Source organism: Ranitomeya imitator, chromosome 3 (genome assembly GCF_032444005.1).
Source record: "Ranitomeya imitator isolate aRanImi1 chromosome 3, aRanImi1.pri, whole genome shotgun sequence".
Classification (NCBI taxonomy): domain Eukaryota; kingdom Metazoa; phylum Chordata; class Amphibia; order Anura; family Dendrobatidae; genus Ranitomeya; species Ranitomeya imitator.
The window spans coordinates 728,005,241-728,020,965 of NC_091284.1; the positions used below are offsets into that span (position 1 = coordinate 728,005,241).

General features: G+C 42.2%; 1 protein-coding gene across 1 annotated transcript in view; it reads left to right on the forward strand.

Moving 5' to 3' along the window:
* Nucleotides 1-15,725, forward strand: part of ITGB7 (integrin subunit beta 7) — a 176,017-nt gene that overhangs the window by 30,192 nt on the left and 130,100 nt on the right. Inside the window, exon 2 of the mRNA XM_069758775.1 lies at nucleotides 13,991-14,069. Coding sequence (XP_069614876.1) covers nucleotides 13,994-14,069 — 76 coding nt within the window. The 5' untranslated portion in view covers nucleotides 13,991-13,993. The remainder of the gene's footprint in view (nucleotides 1-13,990; nucleotides 14,070-15,725) is intronic.

Sequence of the window (15,725 nt, forward strand, 5' to 3'; positions counted from 1 at the left end):
TTACCAACAATAGAGGTTTGACTTACTGGCCTATAATTTCCAGGTTCACTTTTAGAGCCCTTTTTGAATATTGGCACCACATTTGCTATGCGCCAGTCCTGCGGAACAGACCCTGTCGCTATAGAGTCCCTAAAAATAAGAAATAATGGTTTATCTATTACATTACTTAGTTCTCTTAGTACTCGTGGGTGTATGCCATCCGGACCTGGAGATTTATCTATTTTAATCTTATTTAGCCGGTTTCGCACCTCTTCTTGGGTTAGATTGGTGACCCTTAATATAGGGTTTTCATTGTTTCTTGGGATTTCACCTAGCATTTCATTTTCCGCCGTGAATACCGTGGAGAAGAAGGTGTTTAATATGTTAGCTTTTTCCTCGTCATCTACAACTATTCTTTCCTCACTATTTTTTAAGGGGCCTACATTTTCAGTTTTTATTCTTTTACTATTGATATAGTTGAAGAACAGTTTGGGATTAGTTTTACTCTCCTTAGCAATGTGCTTCTCTGTTTCCTTTTTGGCAGCTTTAATTAGTTTTTTAGATAAAGTATTTTTCTCCCTATAGTTTTTTAGAGCTTCAATGGTGCCATCCGGCTTTAGTAGTGCAAATGCTTTCTTTTTACTGTTAATTGCCTGTCTTACTTCTTTGTTTAGCCACATTGGGTTTTTCCTATTTCTAGTCCTTTTATTCCCACAAGGTATAAACCGCTTACACTGCCTATTTAGGATGTTCTTAAATATTTTCCATTTATTATCTGTATTCTTACTTCTGAGTATATTGTCCCAGTCTACCAGATTAAGGGCATCTCTAAGCTGGTCAAACTTTGCCTTCCTAAAGTTCAGTGTTTTTGTGACTCCCTGACAAGTCCCCCTAGTGAAAGATAGGTGAAACTGTACAATATTGTGGTCGCTATTTCCTAGATGCCCGACCACCTGCAGATTTGTTATTCTGTCAGGTCTATTAGATAGTATTAGGTCTAAAAGTGCTGCTCCTCTGGTTGGATTCTGCACCAATTGTGAAAGATAATTTTTCTTGGTTATTAGCAGAAACCTGTTGCCTTTATGGGTTTCACAGGTTTCTGTTTCCCAGTTAATATCCGGGTAGTTAAAGTCCCCCATAACCAGGACCTCATTATGGGTTGCAGCTTCATCTATCTGCTTTAGAAGTAGACTTTCCATGGTTTCTGTTATATTTGGGGGTTTGTAACAGACCCCAATGAGAATTTTGTTACCATTTTTCCCTCCATGAATTTCGACCCATATGGACTCGACATCCTCATTCCCTTCGCTAATATCCTCCCTTAAAGTGGACTTTAGACAAGACTTTACATAGAGACAAACCCCTCCTCCTCTCCGATTTTTACGATCCTTTCTAAACAGACTGTAACCCTGTAAGTTAACTGCCCAGTCATAGCTTTCATCTAACCATGTCTCGGTTATTCCCACTATGTCAAAGTTACCTGTAGATATTTCTGCTTCTAGTTCTTCCATCTTGTTTGTCAGGCTTCTGGCGTTCGCGAGCTTGCAGTTTAGAGGATTTTGTTTTGTTCCAATCTCCTCGCTGTGGATTGTTTTAGAAATGTTCTTACCTCCCTTCTGAGTATGTTTTCCTGGGTCTTCTTTGTTCGAGTCTAATGTTTTTCTTCCTGTCCCCTCTTCTTCTAGTTTAACGCCCTCCTGATGAGTGTAGCGAGACTTCTGGCAAATGTGTGTTTCCCAGGTTTGTTGAGGTGTAGTCCGTCTCTGGCGAGGAGTCCATCGTACAAGTAATTCACACCGTGGTCCAGGAATCCGAATCCTTGTTGTCTGCACTATCGTCTTAGCCAGTTGTTTGCATCAAGGATCCTGTTCCAACGATGCCGTTCCCCGGGTAACCAGGGTAAACATCGGGTTACTAAGCGCAGGGCCGCGCTTAGTAACCCGATGTTTACCCTGGTTACCAGCGTAAACGTAAAAAAAAAAAAAACACTACATACTTACCTTCCGCTGTCTGTCCTCCGGCGCTGTGCTTCTCTGCACTGACTGTGAGCGCCAGCCGGAAAGCACAGCGGTGATGTCACCGCTGTGCTCTGCTTTCCGGCTGGCCGGCGCTCACAGTGCAGAGAAGCACAGCGCCGGAGGACAGACATCGGAATGTAAGTATGTAGTGTTTTTTTTTTTTACGTTTACGCTGGTAACCAGGGTAAACATCGGGTTACTAAGCGCGGCCCTGCGCTTAGTAACCCAATGTTTAGCCTGGTTACCAGTGAAGACATCGCTGAATCGGCGTCACACACGCCGATTCAGCGATGTCTGCGGGAGTCCAGCGACGAAATAAAGTTCTGGACTTTCTGCTCCGACGAACGATGGCACAGCAGGATCCTGATCGCTGCTGCGTGTCAAACTGAACGATATCGCTAGCCAGGACGCTGCAACGTCACGGATCGCTAGCGATATCGTTCAGTGTGAAGGTACCTTAAGCCTATGTGCACATGTTGCGGATTAGGCTGAGGAATTTCTGGTGCGGATTCTGCCTCTTCTGGCAGATAACGCACCTGCGCATTTGTCGCGTTTTTTGTGCGGTTCGCAGCGTTTTTGTGCGTTTTTGCTGCGGTTTTCTTGCGGATTTGCTGCGTTTTTTACCCCTGCGGTTTTCTATAATGTAATGGGTACAAAAACGCTGCAGATTCACCAAAAAGAAGTGACATGCTACTTCTTTTTTAAACCGCAGCGTTTCCGCAGTGGATTTTCCGCAAAGTGTGCACAGCATTTTTTTTTCTCATTGATTTACATTGTACTATAAATCAACTGCAGATCTGCAGCGTTTCTGCACCGCAAAAAACGCTGCGGATCTGCAGAGAATCCGCAACGTGTGCACATAGCCTTAGTGCATGAAGAAGGCAGCTGAAGCAGCACTTTCAGCATGGAGTTTATAGGGAACCTAACAGGTCCCGCATGCCCTCCAAATCACCAGCATTTGTATATTCCTTAATAAATTCCCTGCCTAACTGCCCCTTTATATTGTTTGAAGCATCGACAGATCGTTACAAAAAAAAAGTATTTTCAAAGTCCATTTTTAAAATGCAAGTAACTTTTTGACTGGTCGATGGGCATTTGTTTCTCCAGACTAGCTACCCACTCTGCATGTTATCATTCCCCTGTGCTTGATAGGCAGGGAATCTACAGTGGCATGAAAATGTTTAGTCACCTCTAGTCAAAATTACTGTTATTGTGAACAGTTAAGCAAGTTGAAAATGAATGATCTCTAAAAGGCCTAAAGTTAAAGATGACACATTTCCTTTGTATTTTAGGCAAAAAATATATATAGATTTAACAATAACTGACATACTGGAAATACATTAATAGTTTATGGTCCTAATTACAAGACCAAAACATGAGAGCGCTACCGCGACTCCAAATTGATATATGGAAACCTACAGAGAATCAGGAGTATACTCTCATGGGTATAAATGTAAAAATAGAGCCTAAGTCATTTATTTATAGTATCAAAAACAATTATTTATTACAAAGCTCATTAACAGTACACAACGGCTCAAAGCCAGAATACAAAAGCACATGACGAGAGGGAAGGGGAAAGAACACACAAAACGACGGTCCCCCGAGGAAGCCAACCAGGTGAAACGCGCGTCGGGGCCTTTTATTCAGCCTGTTGAGGTCTCTCCCTCCCACATGGGTAAGCACTGTTTATGTCTGGACTTATGAGTGAGGTCACTTTAGCCATATTGGGTATAGGCAATTGCGTATATGGGCTCCCCACGCAACTATTTATGGATTGAGGGATGCCTGTCTTACAAATTTACCAACTACTCTTAGTACCAGTACATATGGAGGTATCCTCTTGGGCTGTTTTTTGGGTTTTTTGTGTGTTCTTTCCCCTTCCCTCTCGTCATGTGCTTTTGTATTCTGGCTTTGAGCCGTTGTGTACTGTTAATGAGCTTTGTAATAAATAATTGTTTTTGATACTATAAATAAATGACTTAGGCTCTATTTTCACATTTATACCCATGAGAGTATACTCCTGATTCTCTGTAGGTTTCAAAAAAATATATATAGTCATTTTTTACATCTTAAAAATTACACCTGTGTGTTGAACGCAGTGATTGACAGCTCAGTCATCCAGCCTGTTGCAGGGGCACGATGAGCTGTCTGTGTTTTGATTCACAGCGCGGCTGTCCAATCTGAGACTGGGAGGTGCTGAGCTTCTGTCAGGTGTTCCCTGTTCCTAATGATTACTCAGCTACTTAACTTGGCTGTCAGCCCCAAATAGCTGACAGTAATAGCTTCAGATCAGTGTGGTTTGTTTCTCTGTGCCTTGTGCTTTGCATGTAGATCTATTGCTGCCAGACCTTGGACTTCATTCTGACCATCCATTTGTCTAACCCCTTTGCTCTGATCAGCAATCTTCCTGGTATTCTGACCTTGGACCATTACCTGACTACGCCTCTGTTTATGGCGTACCCTCCTGGCTCTTGACTTTGAACTCCTTGGCTACCCTGACTCATGGCTTGTCCATGAGATGTGATTCAGAGTCACACCTCCCCTTCCAATGAAAAGAATTGACACATAAAGCAATTTCAGAACATGGAAGCAGTAAAACAGAGGTCCTCTAATGATATTATATAGCAACAGCTGTAAATCCAGACGGGAGACATTTTTTTTTTTTAGTAGTGGTAAACAAGGCCTGGTATTGCTGCAATGCACATGATATGGTTACTATGGTTACGAGGTAGCTGCTCTTCTTACCATGTTGCTGCAATTGGTTTGTAAGTGTTGTTTGCTGATATGAAACCACGATTTGTATAGCGTAGGTGTGTCAGGAAATCATTGCTCCTTATAACACAAAATCACACGCCCGCTTTAGGCTGATTACACCATGTAGTTTGTTTCACTGTTTAGAGATCCAATGGTGCATGCCATTTTTCTGCTAAATTCCTGTGGAAAATGGCAGAAAAAAGTGTATAAAATCAGAGGCATATGGAGGTACATTAAGGCCTCATATAACTATAAGGGCATTGTATTATGGCACTGCGCTACTCGGAAAGTAGCAAAGGACATTAATATGACAATGTAAAAGAGCTTTAACCCATTAACTACCATTTATATGCATTAAAATGGCAGTCGTTAAGGCGCCTTAGTCCTCCACGGAATAGCACATGACAGCTGACACCCTGTAGTATCAGACCAGACAGGTTTTGCAAACAATCAGGGCTAGTTAACCCCTTAAATACAATACAAAAGTCATATTATTATTATTATTATTATACATTTTTATAGCGCCATTTATTCCATGGCGCTTTACATGTGAGATATGTAAAGAAAATGGTAGAAATGAAAATGCCAAACCGTCCCGCAAGAAACAAGCACTAATATGGCTCACTGTGCAAATTTTTTTTTAAAAAGTTACAGCTCTCAGAATATGGTGATGCAAACACAAATTAATTTTTGTAAAATATTGTTTTTAGTGCATAAAAATAGCAAAGCATAAAAAATATATAAATCTGGTATTGCTGTAATCGTACTGACCCAACGAACGAGTCGGTCTTATCACTTTTACCGCACGTGAACGGCGCAAAAAATAGAACCATTAACTGAATTGCTGGTTTATGTTTATTCTGTGTCTGAAAAATCTGAAGAGAAAGCGATCAAAAAATATTATGTACCCCAAAATGGTACCAAAAAAATTTAAATATGCAACTCGTCCCGTAAAAAGTAAGCCCTCAAACAGCTCTGTTCGACAAAAATAAAAAAGTTACAGCTTTCAGAATATTTTTATAAAGAAGCATTTTTACTGTGTGATAGCAGCCAGGAAAGCCTAAAATAAAACTATATAAATCTGGTATTGCTGTAATCGCACAGACCCAAAGAATAAATCTGCCTTATCATTTACAGTGGGTTCGGAAAGTATTCAGACCCCTTAAAATTTTTCACTCTTTGTTTCATTGCAGCCATTTGGTAAATTCAAAAAAGTTCAAATTTTTTTTTCCTGTGTTCAGCGGTTACTGGTACCGCTAATAAAGCCGGCGTCACACTTGCGAGTGTTACGGACGTAAGAGCGCAGAAACTACGTCCGTAAAACTCGCAAAAAATAGGGCACAATTATTCTCTATGCCCCTGCTCCTATCTGCCGTATTTTACTGATCAGTATTATACGGCTTTCTACGGCCGTAGAAAATCACAGCATGCTGCGTTTGTCACCGTATTGCGCAAATAAAACGTCAATGAAAGTCTATGGAAGCCCCAAAAATACGGATTACACACAGACCAGCAGTGTGACTTGCGAGGAATACGCAGTGCTGTTAGAGAGAAAAGTCGGCAATTCAGTGCGGTGTACAGTAAAATCACACTGACAGCTTCCAGTAGAATAGGTAGAATAAATGTGTACACATAGAATAGGTATATATGTATATATATATATATGTCATTGAGACGCATATATGTATATATATTATTATTTCATCCAGCGCGATATAGCAGAAAGCCGGTAATTCAATTACCGGCTTTTGCTTTCTCCTTCCTAAAACCCGACATGATATGAGACCTGGTTTACATACAGTAAACCATCTCATATCACCATTTTTTTTGCATATTCCACACTACTAATGTTAGTAGGGTGTATGTGCAAAATTTGGCCGTTCTAGCTAGTAAATTAAGGGGTTAAATGGAGGAAAAAATTGGCGTGGGCTCCCGCACAATTTTCTCCGCCAGAGTGGTAAAGCCAGTGACTGAGGGCAGATATTAATAGCCTGGAGAGGGTCCACGGTTATTGCCGCCCCCCCCCCCTGGCTAAAAACATCTGCCCCCAGTCACCCCAGAAAAGGCACATCTGGAAGATGCGCCTATTCTGGAACTTGGCCACTCTCTTCCCATTCCCGTGTAGCGGTGGGATATGGGGTAATGAAGGGTTAATGCCATCTTGCTATTGTAAGGTGACATTAAGCCAAATTAATAATGGAGAGGCGTCAATTATGACACCTATCCATTATTAATCCAATACTAGTAAAGGGTTAAAAAAAATACACACACACATTATTAAAAATTAATTTAATTACAAAAAACACAAAGGTTGTTGTATTAATTTATTCTACTCTCAATCCACTCACTGAAGACCCTCGATCTGTAAATAAAAAAAAATAATAAACCAAGAATATACATACCTTCCGAGGATCTGTAAGGTCCAAAGATGTAAATCCATCTGAAGGGGTTAAAATATTTTGCAGGCAGGAGTTCTGTTAATGCAGCGCTACTCCTGCCTGCAAAACCCTGGGGAATGAAGGTAAAGTAGGTCAATGACCTACATTTAGCTTCATTTGCGGTGAGGCACCCTCTGCTGGCTGTTCCTAGATCGTGGGAACTTTCCTAGAAAGCTCCCTGGCTCGAGTTCATATGAGGACAACCAGCAGAGGGCGCCCTCTTACGATCTCGAGCCAGGGAGCTTTCTAGGAAAGTTCCCACGATCTAGGAACAGCCAGCAGAGGGCGCCTCACCGCAAATGAAGCTAAATATAGGTCATTGACCTACTTTACCTTCATTCGCTGGGGTTTTGCAGGCAGGAGTAGCGCTGCATTAACAGAACTCCTGCCTGCAAAATATTTTAACCCCTTCAGATGGATTTACATCGTTGGACCTTACAGATCCTCGGAAGGTATGTATATTCTTGGTTTATTATTTTTTTTTTATTTACAGATCGAGGGTCTTCAGTGAGTGGATTGAGAGTAGAATAAATTAATACAACAACATTTGTGTTTTTTTCATTAAATAATTTTTAATAGTGTGTGTGCGTTTTTTTTTGTAACCCTTTACTAGTATTGGATTAATAATGAATAGGTGTCATAATTGACGCCTCTCCATTATTAATTTGGCTTAATGTCACCTTACAATAGCAAGGTGGCATTAACCCTTCATTACCCCATATCCCACCGCTACACGGGAATGGGAAGAGAGTGGCCAAGTGTCAGAATAGGCGCATCTTCCAGATGTGCCTTTTCTGGGGTGGCTGGGGGCAGATGTTTTTAGCCAGGGGGGGGCCAATAACCGTGGACCCTCTCCAGGCTATTAATATCTGCCCTCAGTCACTGGCTTTTCTACTCTGGCGGAGAAAATTGTGCGGGAGCCCACGCCAATTTTTTCCGCCATTTAACCCCTTAATTTACTAGCTAGAACGGCCAAATTTTGCATATACACACTACTAACATTATTAGTGTGGAATATGCAAAAAAAATGGGGATATGAGATGGTTTACTGTATGTAAACCAGGTCTCATATCATGTCGGGTTTTAGGAAGGAGAAAGCAAAAGCCGGTAATTGAATTACTGGCTTTCTGCTATATCGCGCTGGATGAAATATTAATATACATACATATATGTGTCTACTTACATATATATATATAGACAGTATATATGTTTTTTTTTTTTTTTTTACACATGGATCCCTTGTATAGCCGTATGTCGGTTTTGCAAGCCTGCAATAAAAACACGCTGCCATACGGATTACATACGGAGGATGCCATGTGCAAAAAGCGGTGACACACCCTGCCTACGGAGGAGCTACGGACCACTATTTTCGGGACTTTTCAGCGTATTACGGCCGTAATATACGGACCGTATTTTCATACGCTGTGTGTGACGCCGGCCTTAAAGTAATGAATATGCAGCTCCACCACTATGGGAGTGGAGTCGCGTCCATATTCATTACTTTAATGAGCGGTACCACGTAACTGCTGAACACAAGAAGAGCTGCCGGCGCCCGGAGACCATCGGAGAAACAGGGACCGCGCCGGGAGCTGGTGAGTATGTGAGCCTCCGCTCCCCCTCCCCTGCCGACCCCCTGGGACAATGACTCGAGTATAAGCCGAGAGGGGCACTTTCAGCCTAAAAAAATGGGCTGAAAATCTCAGCTTATACTCGAGTATATATGGCAATTTATACAATGTGATTTCCTGGATTTTATTTTTGATATTCTACCTCTCAATGTTAAAATTAACCTACCCTTAAAGTTATAGACTGTTCATGTCTTTGTCAGTGGGAAAACTTACAAAATCCGCAAGGGATCAAATACTTATTTGCCCAACTGTATGTAATTGCACTTTTTTTTTGCAAAAGTTATATGTCCACTATCTCTATTGCTCTTTTTTAAATTTGTAGAAACTGTAGAAATTCAACATCTGCAGTGCCAGCGATATTATATAACAGTTGACTGGACTCAGTAGGTACAAAGAAAAAGATTATTTAATCTTTTTTATTTCAGTAGGAATTTTTATTTTTTGTCAGTTGATTCTAAGACTCACATTCACTCATTGTAAGCAGCTGTTTTACTAGAAGTATACAACTTATATTATAATCATAATTGATCTTCACCCAAGTGAAAAACCACACAAATGGCAGGTGTGCTGCTCATCCTGTGGTTTACAGGTCACAAACATCTGCTCTTATTCTCTTTTAGGTTAAAACGGTTAAAACTAAACTCAACCTTTCAGCCATGTTAGGTATAAAAAATGATTACCTATATTGATGGCTAGAGAGGGACACTAAAGATAAAACTTTACTGTACATAAATAAAGAATTTGTTAGCTCACCTATTACATTTGTTTAAATGGAATCTGTCACCGGGTTTTTGGTTCCCCATCTGAAAGCAGCATGATGTAGGGGCAGATTCCAGTGATGTGTCACTTACTGGGCTGCGTGTTGTTGTTTTGATTAAAACATGTGTTATCTGCTGCAGATCTACCAGTTCTCTGAATGTTGTGCCTTGTATAACCCAGCCCACACCACTGATTGACAGCTTTCTGGGTACACTGTGCGTAAGCACAAAGCTGCCAATCAGTGGTGGAGGCGGGGTTATGTAGAGCTCATGAACATGAAGGACTACATGGCAGCAGGTATACTAGTCCTTTAGTGATAATCTCCTGCTGATAAAACAGTGATTTTATCAAAACTACAGCAAGCAGCCCAGTAAGTGACATATGGCTTGAATCAGGGTATTTGTCCCTATAGCAGCCTTCAGATTAGGTAGCAAATACCTGGTGACAGAAACTGCATTAGGTCACTCCTCTTTTATTACTCCTGGAAATGTATGACTATATATAATTTACTATTCTCCTTGTCAATAGCATGATTATCTTGATTATCTACACAGTGTAGCACTAACAATACTGAATGTATAAAATCAGAAAGTGTAGGGACAAGAGGTGACGTTTAGTGACAGATAGTGATGGGTGAACCCTAACAGTAAAGCTTGGGGTCTGTGCTGAACACCTAGTGTCCGTGCACAGACCCCAAACACGGACCTCTCCATGAAGTCCGCGTTGCTATTCGGGTTCAGTAGCCCTAACATTGGGTGTTTCCCACGCTGTCATCTGTGTGACAGTGCGAGAAACACCAGCGGCTCTGAGCGGCGGTAAGTTAATTACCGTCAGTCAGAGCGCTGCCGTTCCCACAACGCTGTCACATGACAGTATGTTAGCCAGCAGCTGTGACTGGCGGTAAAAAAGTTACAAGTATTTCCTAAAGTCAGCCAACTCCATACCTGACAAGTGACAGCAGTTTTACACAGCAGATAGCCGCCATTAACTGCAGCGATTGGTCATAGCAGTTTAACCCCTACAGTCTGGTGAATAGCCACCATAGCATTGAAGTGGTTAAAAATGGGGGTCCTCTGCCCTGTCACTTCCATTCAGTGACACGATTGCAGGAATCCAATGTGTTGTTAAATGGCAGCCAAAGCTTTAAGAGGGGGATCATCTTGAAATCCGGTCGCTGGATGCTTATGTAGCTAATGAATGGAAGTTATTTTGTAGCTAACAGTTTGTATGTTAAAAAACTGAAAATTGCTTAGGTAATTTCACATTTTGTCAACCTATAATCCATGTGCTGTCATATGTGGCCTCCATGAGGCGCTACATTGTCCCATAATTTTAATGCAGCAATGCAGCCTGCCATCTAGATGTAGCAGAGCTAGACCCGTAGCAGGACAAATGGATTATTATCTTCTTGTAGGACAGGTAAGGAATATTGTGGCTTATTATTTGAATTCTGTTACAGGAGACCTTGGCTTCTATGGACTGGGCGATGATGAGAGTGTAGTTAATTTAGATTAATTAAAGGAGTCTGTGTCATTCTTTCAAATAAAGGACTTTATTACGGCTGTGTGTTTGTTTACAATATAACTATAGAATTAGTAATGGATAGGTGTCTTATAGACGCCTCTCTATTACTAAACCGTGGACTTGATGTCACTGGACAATATAAAGGTGACATCAACCCCACAAAAGTGAACCCCACTTGCCACAGCCACAGGGCAAGTGGGAAGAGCAGGGCAAAGTGCCAGAATTTGCGCATCTAATCGATGTACCCTTTCTGGGGTGGTTACTGACTGCTATTTTTATGGAGTAATATCCATGGCCCCTTACCAGTCTGAGAATAACAGCCCCCAGCTGTCTGCTAAAGCTTGGCTGGTTGTCAAAAAATAGGGGGATCCTATGCTGTTTTTTTTAATTATTTATTTAAATAGTTAAAAAATATGGTGAGGTGACCCCTCTGTTCTTGATAACCAGCCTTGCTGATAGCTGAGTGCTGTAGCCCGCAGCTGTCAGTTTTGCCTGCCTAGTTATCAATAACACAAGGGAACCCCACATCATTTTTTATTATTTTTTTATTTATAGCACAGGTGGCGGCTGATGAATACTCCCATCAACTGCTGCCTGATCTCACTGTTAGCAATTGAATACAACTATCAACGTTGTCCCCTGCTAGCGCTGATCGCAGCTCGAGCAGATGACAATGATATGAGCTGTCTTCACTTCAGCATCCAGCGACGGGATCATCGTGAACAGCAACACTGAGTCCCAGGCGCCAGTACGTGTCACACTGATGACACAGGGATGTAATTCGTGTGTCACCAATGTGCCTGGGTGCGGGACGTTTTGCGGCCCGTGCTGCTACTGGAAACGTTAGTGAACTCGGTCGTTTACCAAACTTTGGCCAACTTTTTCTGTTTTTTAGGAAGAAAAGCTTGGGAATCTGAACATGAATCCAATTGTGCAATGTGCGTGCCGAGTTTAAGATTAGCAAACGTTTTCTGAACAAGTTCACTCATCTCTAGTAGTGACAATGTCTTCCCTCACACTAACAGTACTGCTCCTTTTAGGCTGGTGGCAATGGCCTGCAAAGTAGTGTCATGGAGGGGATGAACAAAGAACCAGGAAGGCTCATTACAGTTAACAACAGAAAGTCTTTTACTGAGGTAGAAGTTGAAAAGACGTAACAGCTGATGTCTGTAAAGTGCTGTGGAATTAATGGCGCTATATGAGTGAGTAAAATAAATAAAACGATAACTGGCATCAGACTGGATGGTATTCACACTTGGATTTGACAGAGTTTTCATACAGGTGGATTGACATGGCAGTACTTAATATTTCCTCTTCAACACGATCTCGGATTTGTACAGTTCCATGTTAGTAGAATCCTTCTGCAGCTATCTGCACACTGACTGCAGCAGCGTCCTTTACAGGTGCTCACATGAGGAAAGAGATTAGTGATGAGCGAGTGTGCTCGTTACTCGAGATTTCTGAGCATGCTCGGTTGTTCTCCGAGTATCTGGGGCGTGCTCGTGTTTTATGTTTGTGTTCCCGCAGCTGCATGATTTGCGGCTGTTGGACATCCCGAATACATGTGAGGAATGCCTGTTTGTTAGGGAATCCCCACATCTATTCAGGCTGTCTAGCAGCTGCAAATCATGCAGTTGCGGGAACACAAACATAAAACACGAGCACGCCCAAGATACTCGGAGAACACCCAAGCATGCTCGGAAATCTCGAGTAAGGCTACTTTCACACTAGCGTCGGGCTCGGCCCGTCGCAGTGCGTCGGGCCGAGGTTACCAACGCTAGCGTTGTTTGCGCCGCACAACGGGTGCAGCGGATGCAGATTTTCATCGCATCCGCTGCCCCATTGTGAGGTGCGGGGAGGTGGGGAAGGAGTTCCGGCCGCGCATGCGAGGTCGGAAAAAGCGGTCCGTCGGCAGCAAAAAACGTTGCATGTAGCGTTTTTTGCTCCCGACGGTCCGCCACAACACGGCGCAACCGTCGCACGACGGTTGCGACGTGTGGCAATGCGTCACAATGCGTCGCTAATGTTAATCTATGGGGCAAAAATGCATCCTGCAAACAACTTTGCAGGATGCGTTTTTTCCCATAAACGACGCATTGCGACGTATTGCAAAAAACGCTAGTGTGAAAGTAGCCTTACGAGCACACTCGCTCATCACTAATAAGTATCCTTCTCTATATCTTTCATACTAGGTAGGCAATTTGCAATCCTCCACTGTATCAGGGCCACTATGTCCAGCCCACAGCAGTCTCAGGACTACCAATATCTCTGATCCACTGTTGTTCTCCACTAAGCTCCTGTTCAGACCTCTCCCAGCTTTCCACTAAGCTGTACTCAATTCCTCCATAATGCTTCCGGCACTTTTTCCGGATTCCTGTTCTGGTAGAATCTGCTTTCTGTCTGGCTGATGCTCACTGTGCTGTAACTACCGGCAATCTCTTACATTTCTATTATTGAGTACATGGCATAAAAGTTGAAATAACATGAGTAAGAATGGAGACAGAAACTTAGACACTTCTAGCTGAGAGACTGGGATTCTGCTGTTCAGTAAGACTGCAAAAAAGTATCTTTTGCATATATTAATGTTTTCTGCATTCTAAATTAGCATATATGTAGTCTGATATCTTCATCCCTAAGTAATACTAAATGTCGCATTTAAAAGGAAAATAGAACAATGTACATACCAACGTGAACTACAGTGAATGCATTCATCCATCATCTCTGCATTTTCCACCTTTCCACCACAATAATCTATCATTTTACTAGACATATTATAATATCAGTCATGGTATATTATCATGAATAGGAATCCTTATTGATCCATGGCTAGCCTATACCATATCACACGTGATCTGCTCTTATCCAATGACTACTTTATGTTTACTTCCAGAATATGGTGGCTGTGACATTCATTTGGACTTTGGGGATTCTTCTGTATCCAGGATCATTTGGAAACAAAGAGATAGAAGGTAATATGTTTATTTTATATGTCTGAACATTTGTGTCCTCCTGACATTTTTACAGGTAATGCATTACCTTTATTTTAATTATTAAAGGAGTTTTCCACTTTCAGTAAACGCAGTAAAATATGTAAAGTAAGAAACAGCGCCTGTACTCTGCTTCCTCAGGTCCAGCACAGGCTCCACACTGCTGCCCAGGTCTCATTATTTTGTCTGGAGCAGTGACGTCATTTCACCAGCAATCATCTGTCGACATGACGTCACTGCTACAGCTACAAAACTGAGAACCGTGAAGTGATGGGGACTCTGCCCTGGACTGGTGAGGGTTTGTTACTTTACATATTTTTGAGAGTTTGGGATCCACTTTCCTGAAAATGTAAAACTCCTTTTACTAAATCAATTTTAATTTCATTTTTAAGAATTTTATTTATGTATTTATTATTTCTTATCATTTGTTTTTATTTTATGATTGTAGTTTTTTATTTTATGATTGTAGATTTTAGAAAAAAAGTTTTACATAAATATATACAGCATATACACTGTGTGCAGAATTATTAGGCAAGTTGTATTTTGATCCCATGATACTTTTTATACATGTTGTCCTACTCCAAGCTGTTCAGGCTTGAGAGCCAACTACCAATCAAGTAAATCAGGTGATGTGCATCTCTGTAATGAGGAGGGGTGTTGTCTAATGACTAGAGTTGAGCGACCTTGACCTTTTTAGAGTCGAGCCGGGTTTCGCGAAACCCGACTATCTCAAAAGTCGGGTCGAGTGAAATCGGCCGATTATGGCGAAAAGTCGGGATCAACCGAAACACGAAACCCAATGCAAGTCAATGGGGCAGCATAGTCGGCAGTGAGTGGGGGCCAGGAAAACACCTAGAGTGCCCATTTTAATGTCAAAACCATCCATTCTTCTTAATGAAGCTTGTCAAGCGTAATTTACCTTATAATAATTGGAAGGCATTTGAAATTGGGGGTCATTTGGCTAAAGTTGTGTGGGGTAGGGCTGGTTCAAGTAATTAGTGGGCCCAGGAAATCTGGACCACGTCACGGCAGTGGAGCAGGGAGAGGTAAGTATTTCAACTTTGCAAGTGCTGTAATCCTGAGCAAGCAGGGGGGGCCCACTTGTTGGCATTGGCACTGGCACAGGGCCCCTCAAAGTACAGCGGTGTGTTTGCACGGCGGGGGCGCCTCCCACCGGCAGCAACACTTTTGCGTACTATGAGAGGCCCTGTGCCAGTGACGTCGCCAACTAGTATTCCTCCCCCCACCTGATGAAGGAACCTGCACTTTCATCTGCACCTTCCTCTTTGTCCCCGTGTAAGGTGGTATGGTATGCGGGAAGAGCAACCTGACTTTCAGCAGGGTCACAATGTTGTTGTGTAGCATGCACAGGGAATGTTGCGTTATGGGTCAATGTACCAGCAGACTCATCTATCACTGGCTGGGCAATGGGCACGATGAAGTGGAAACACAGATATAGGCCCAAAGAATAAAGTGGGCTAAATGCAGTTCAAAATTGGTAACACAGGAATAACCAGGGGGCATTGCAGTGGAGGACAACTGGAATGAGAGGCTGACACAGAGAGTAGGGCCAAATCAGTAAGTAGTCGAAATGCAGTTCAAAATTGGCAACCGTAGTAAACAGGCGGCACATGTTAT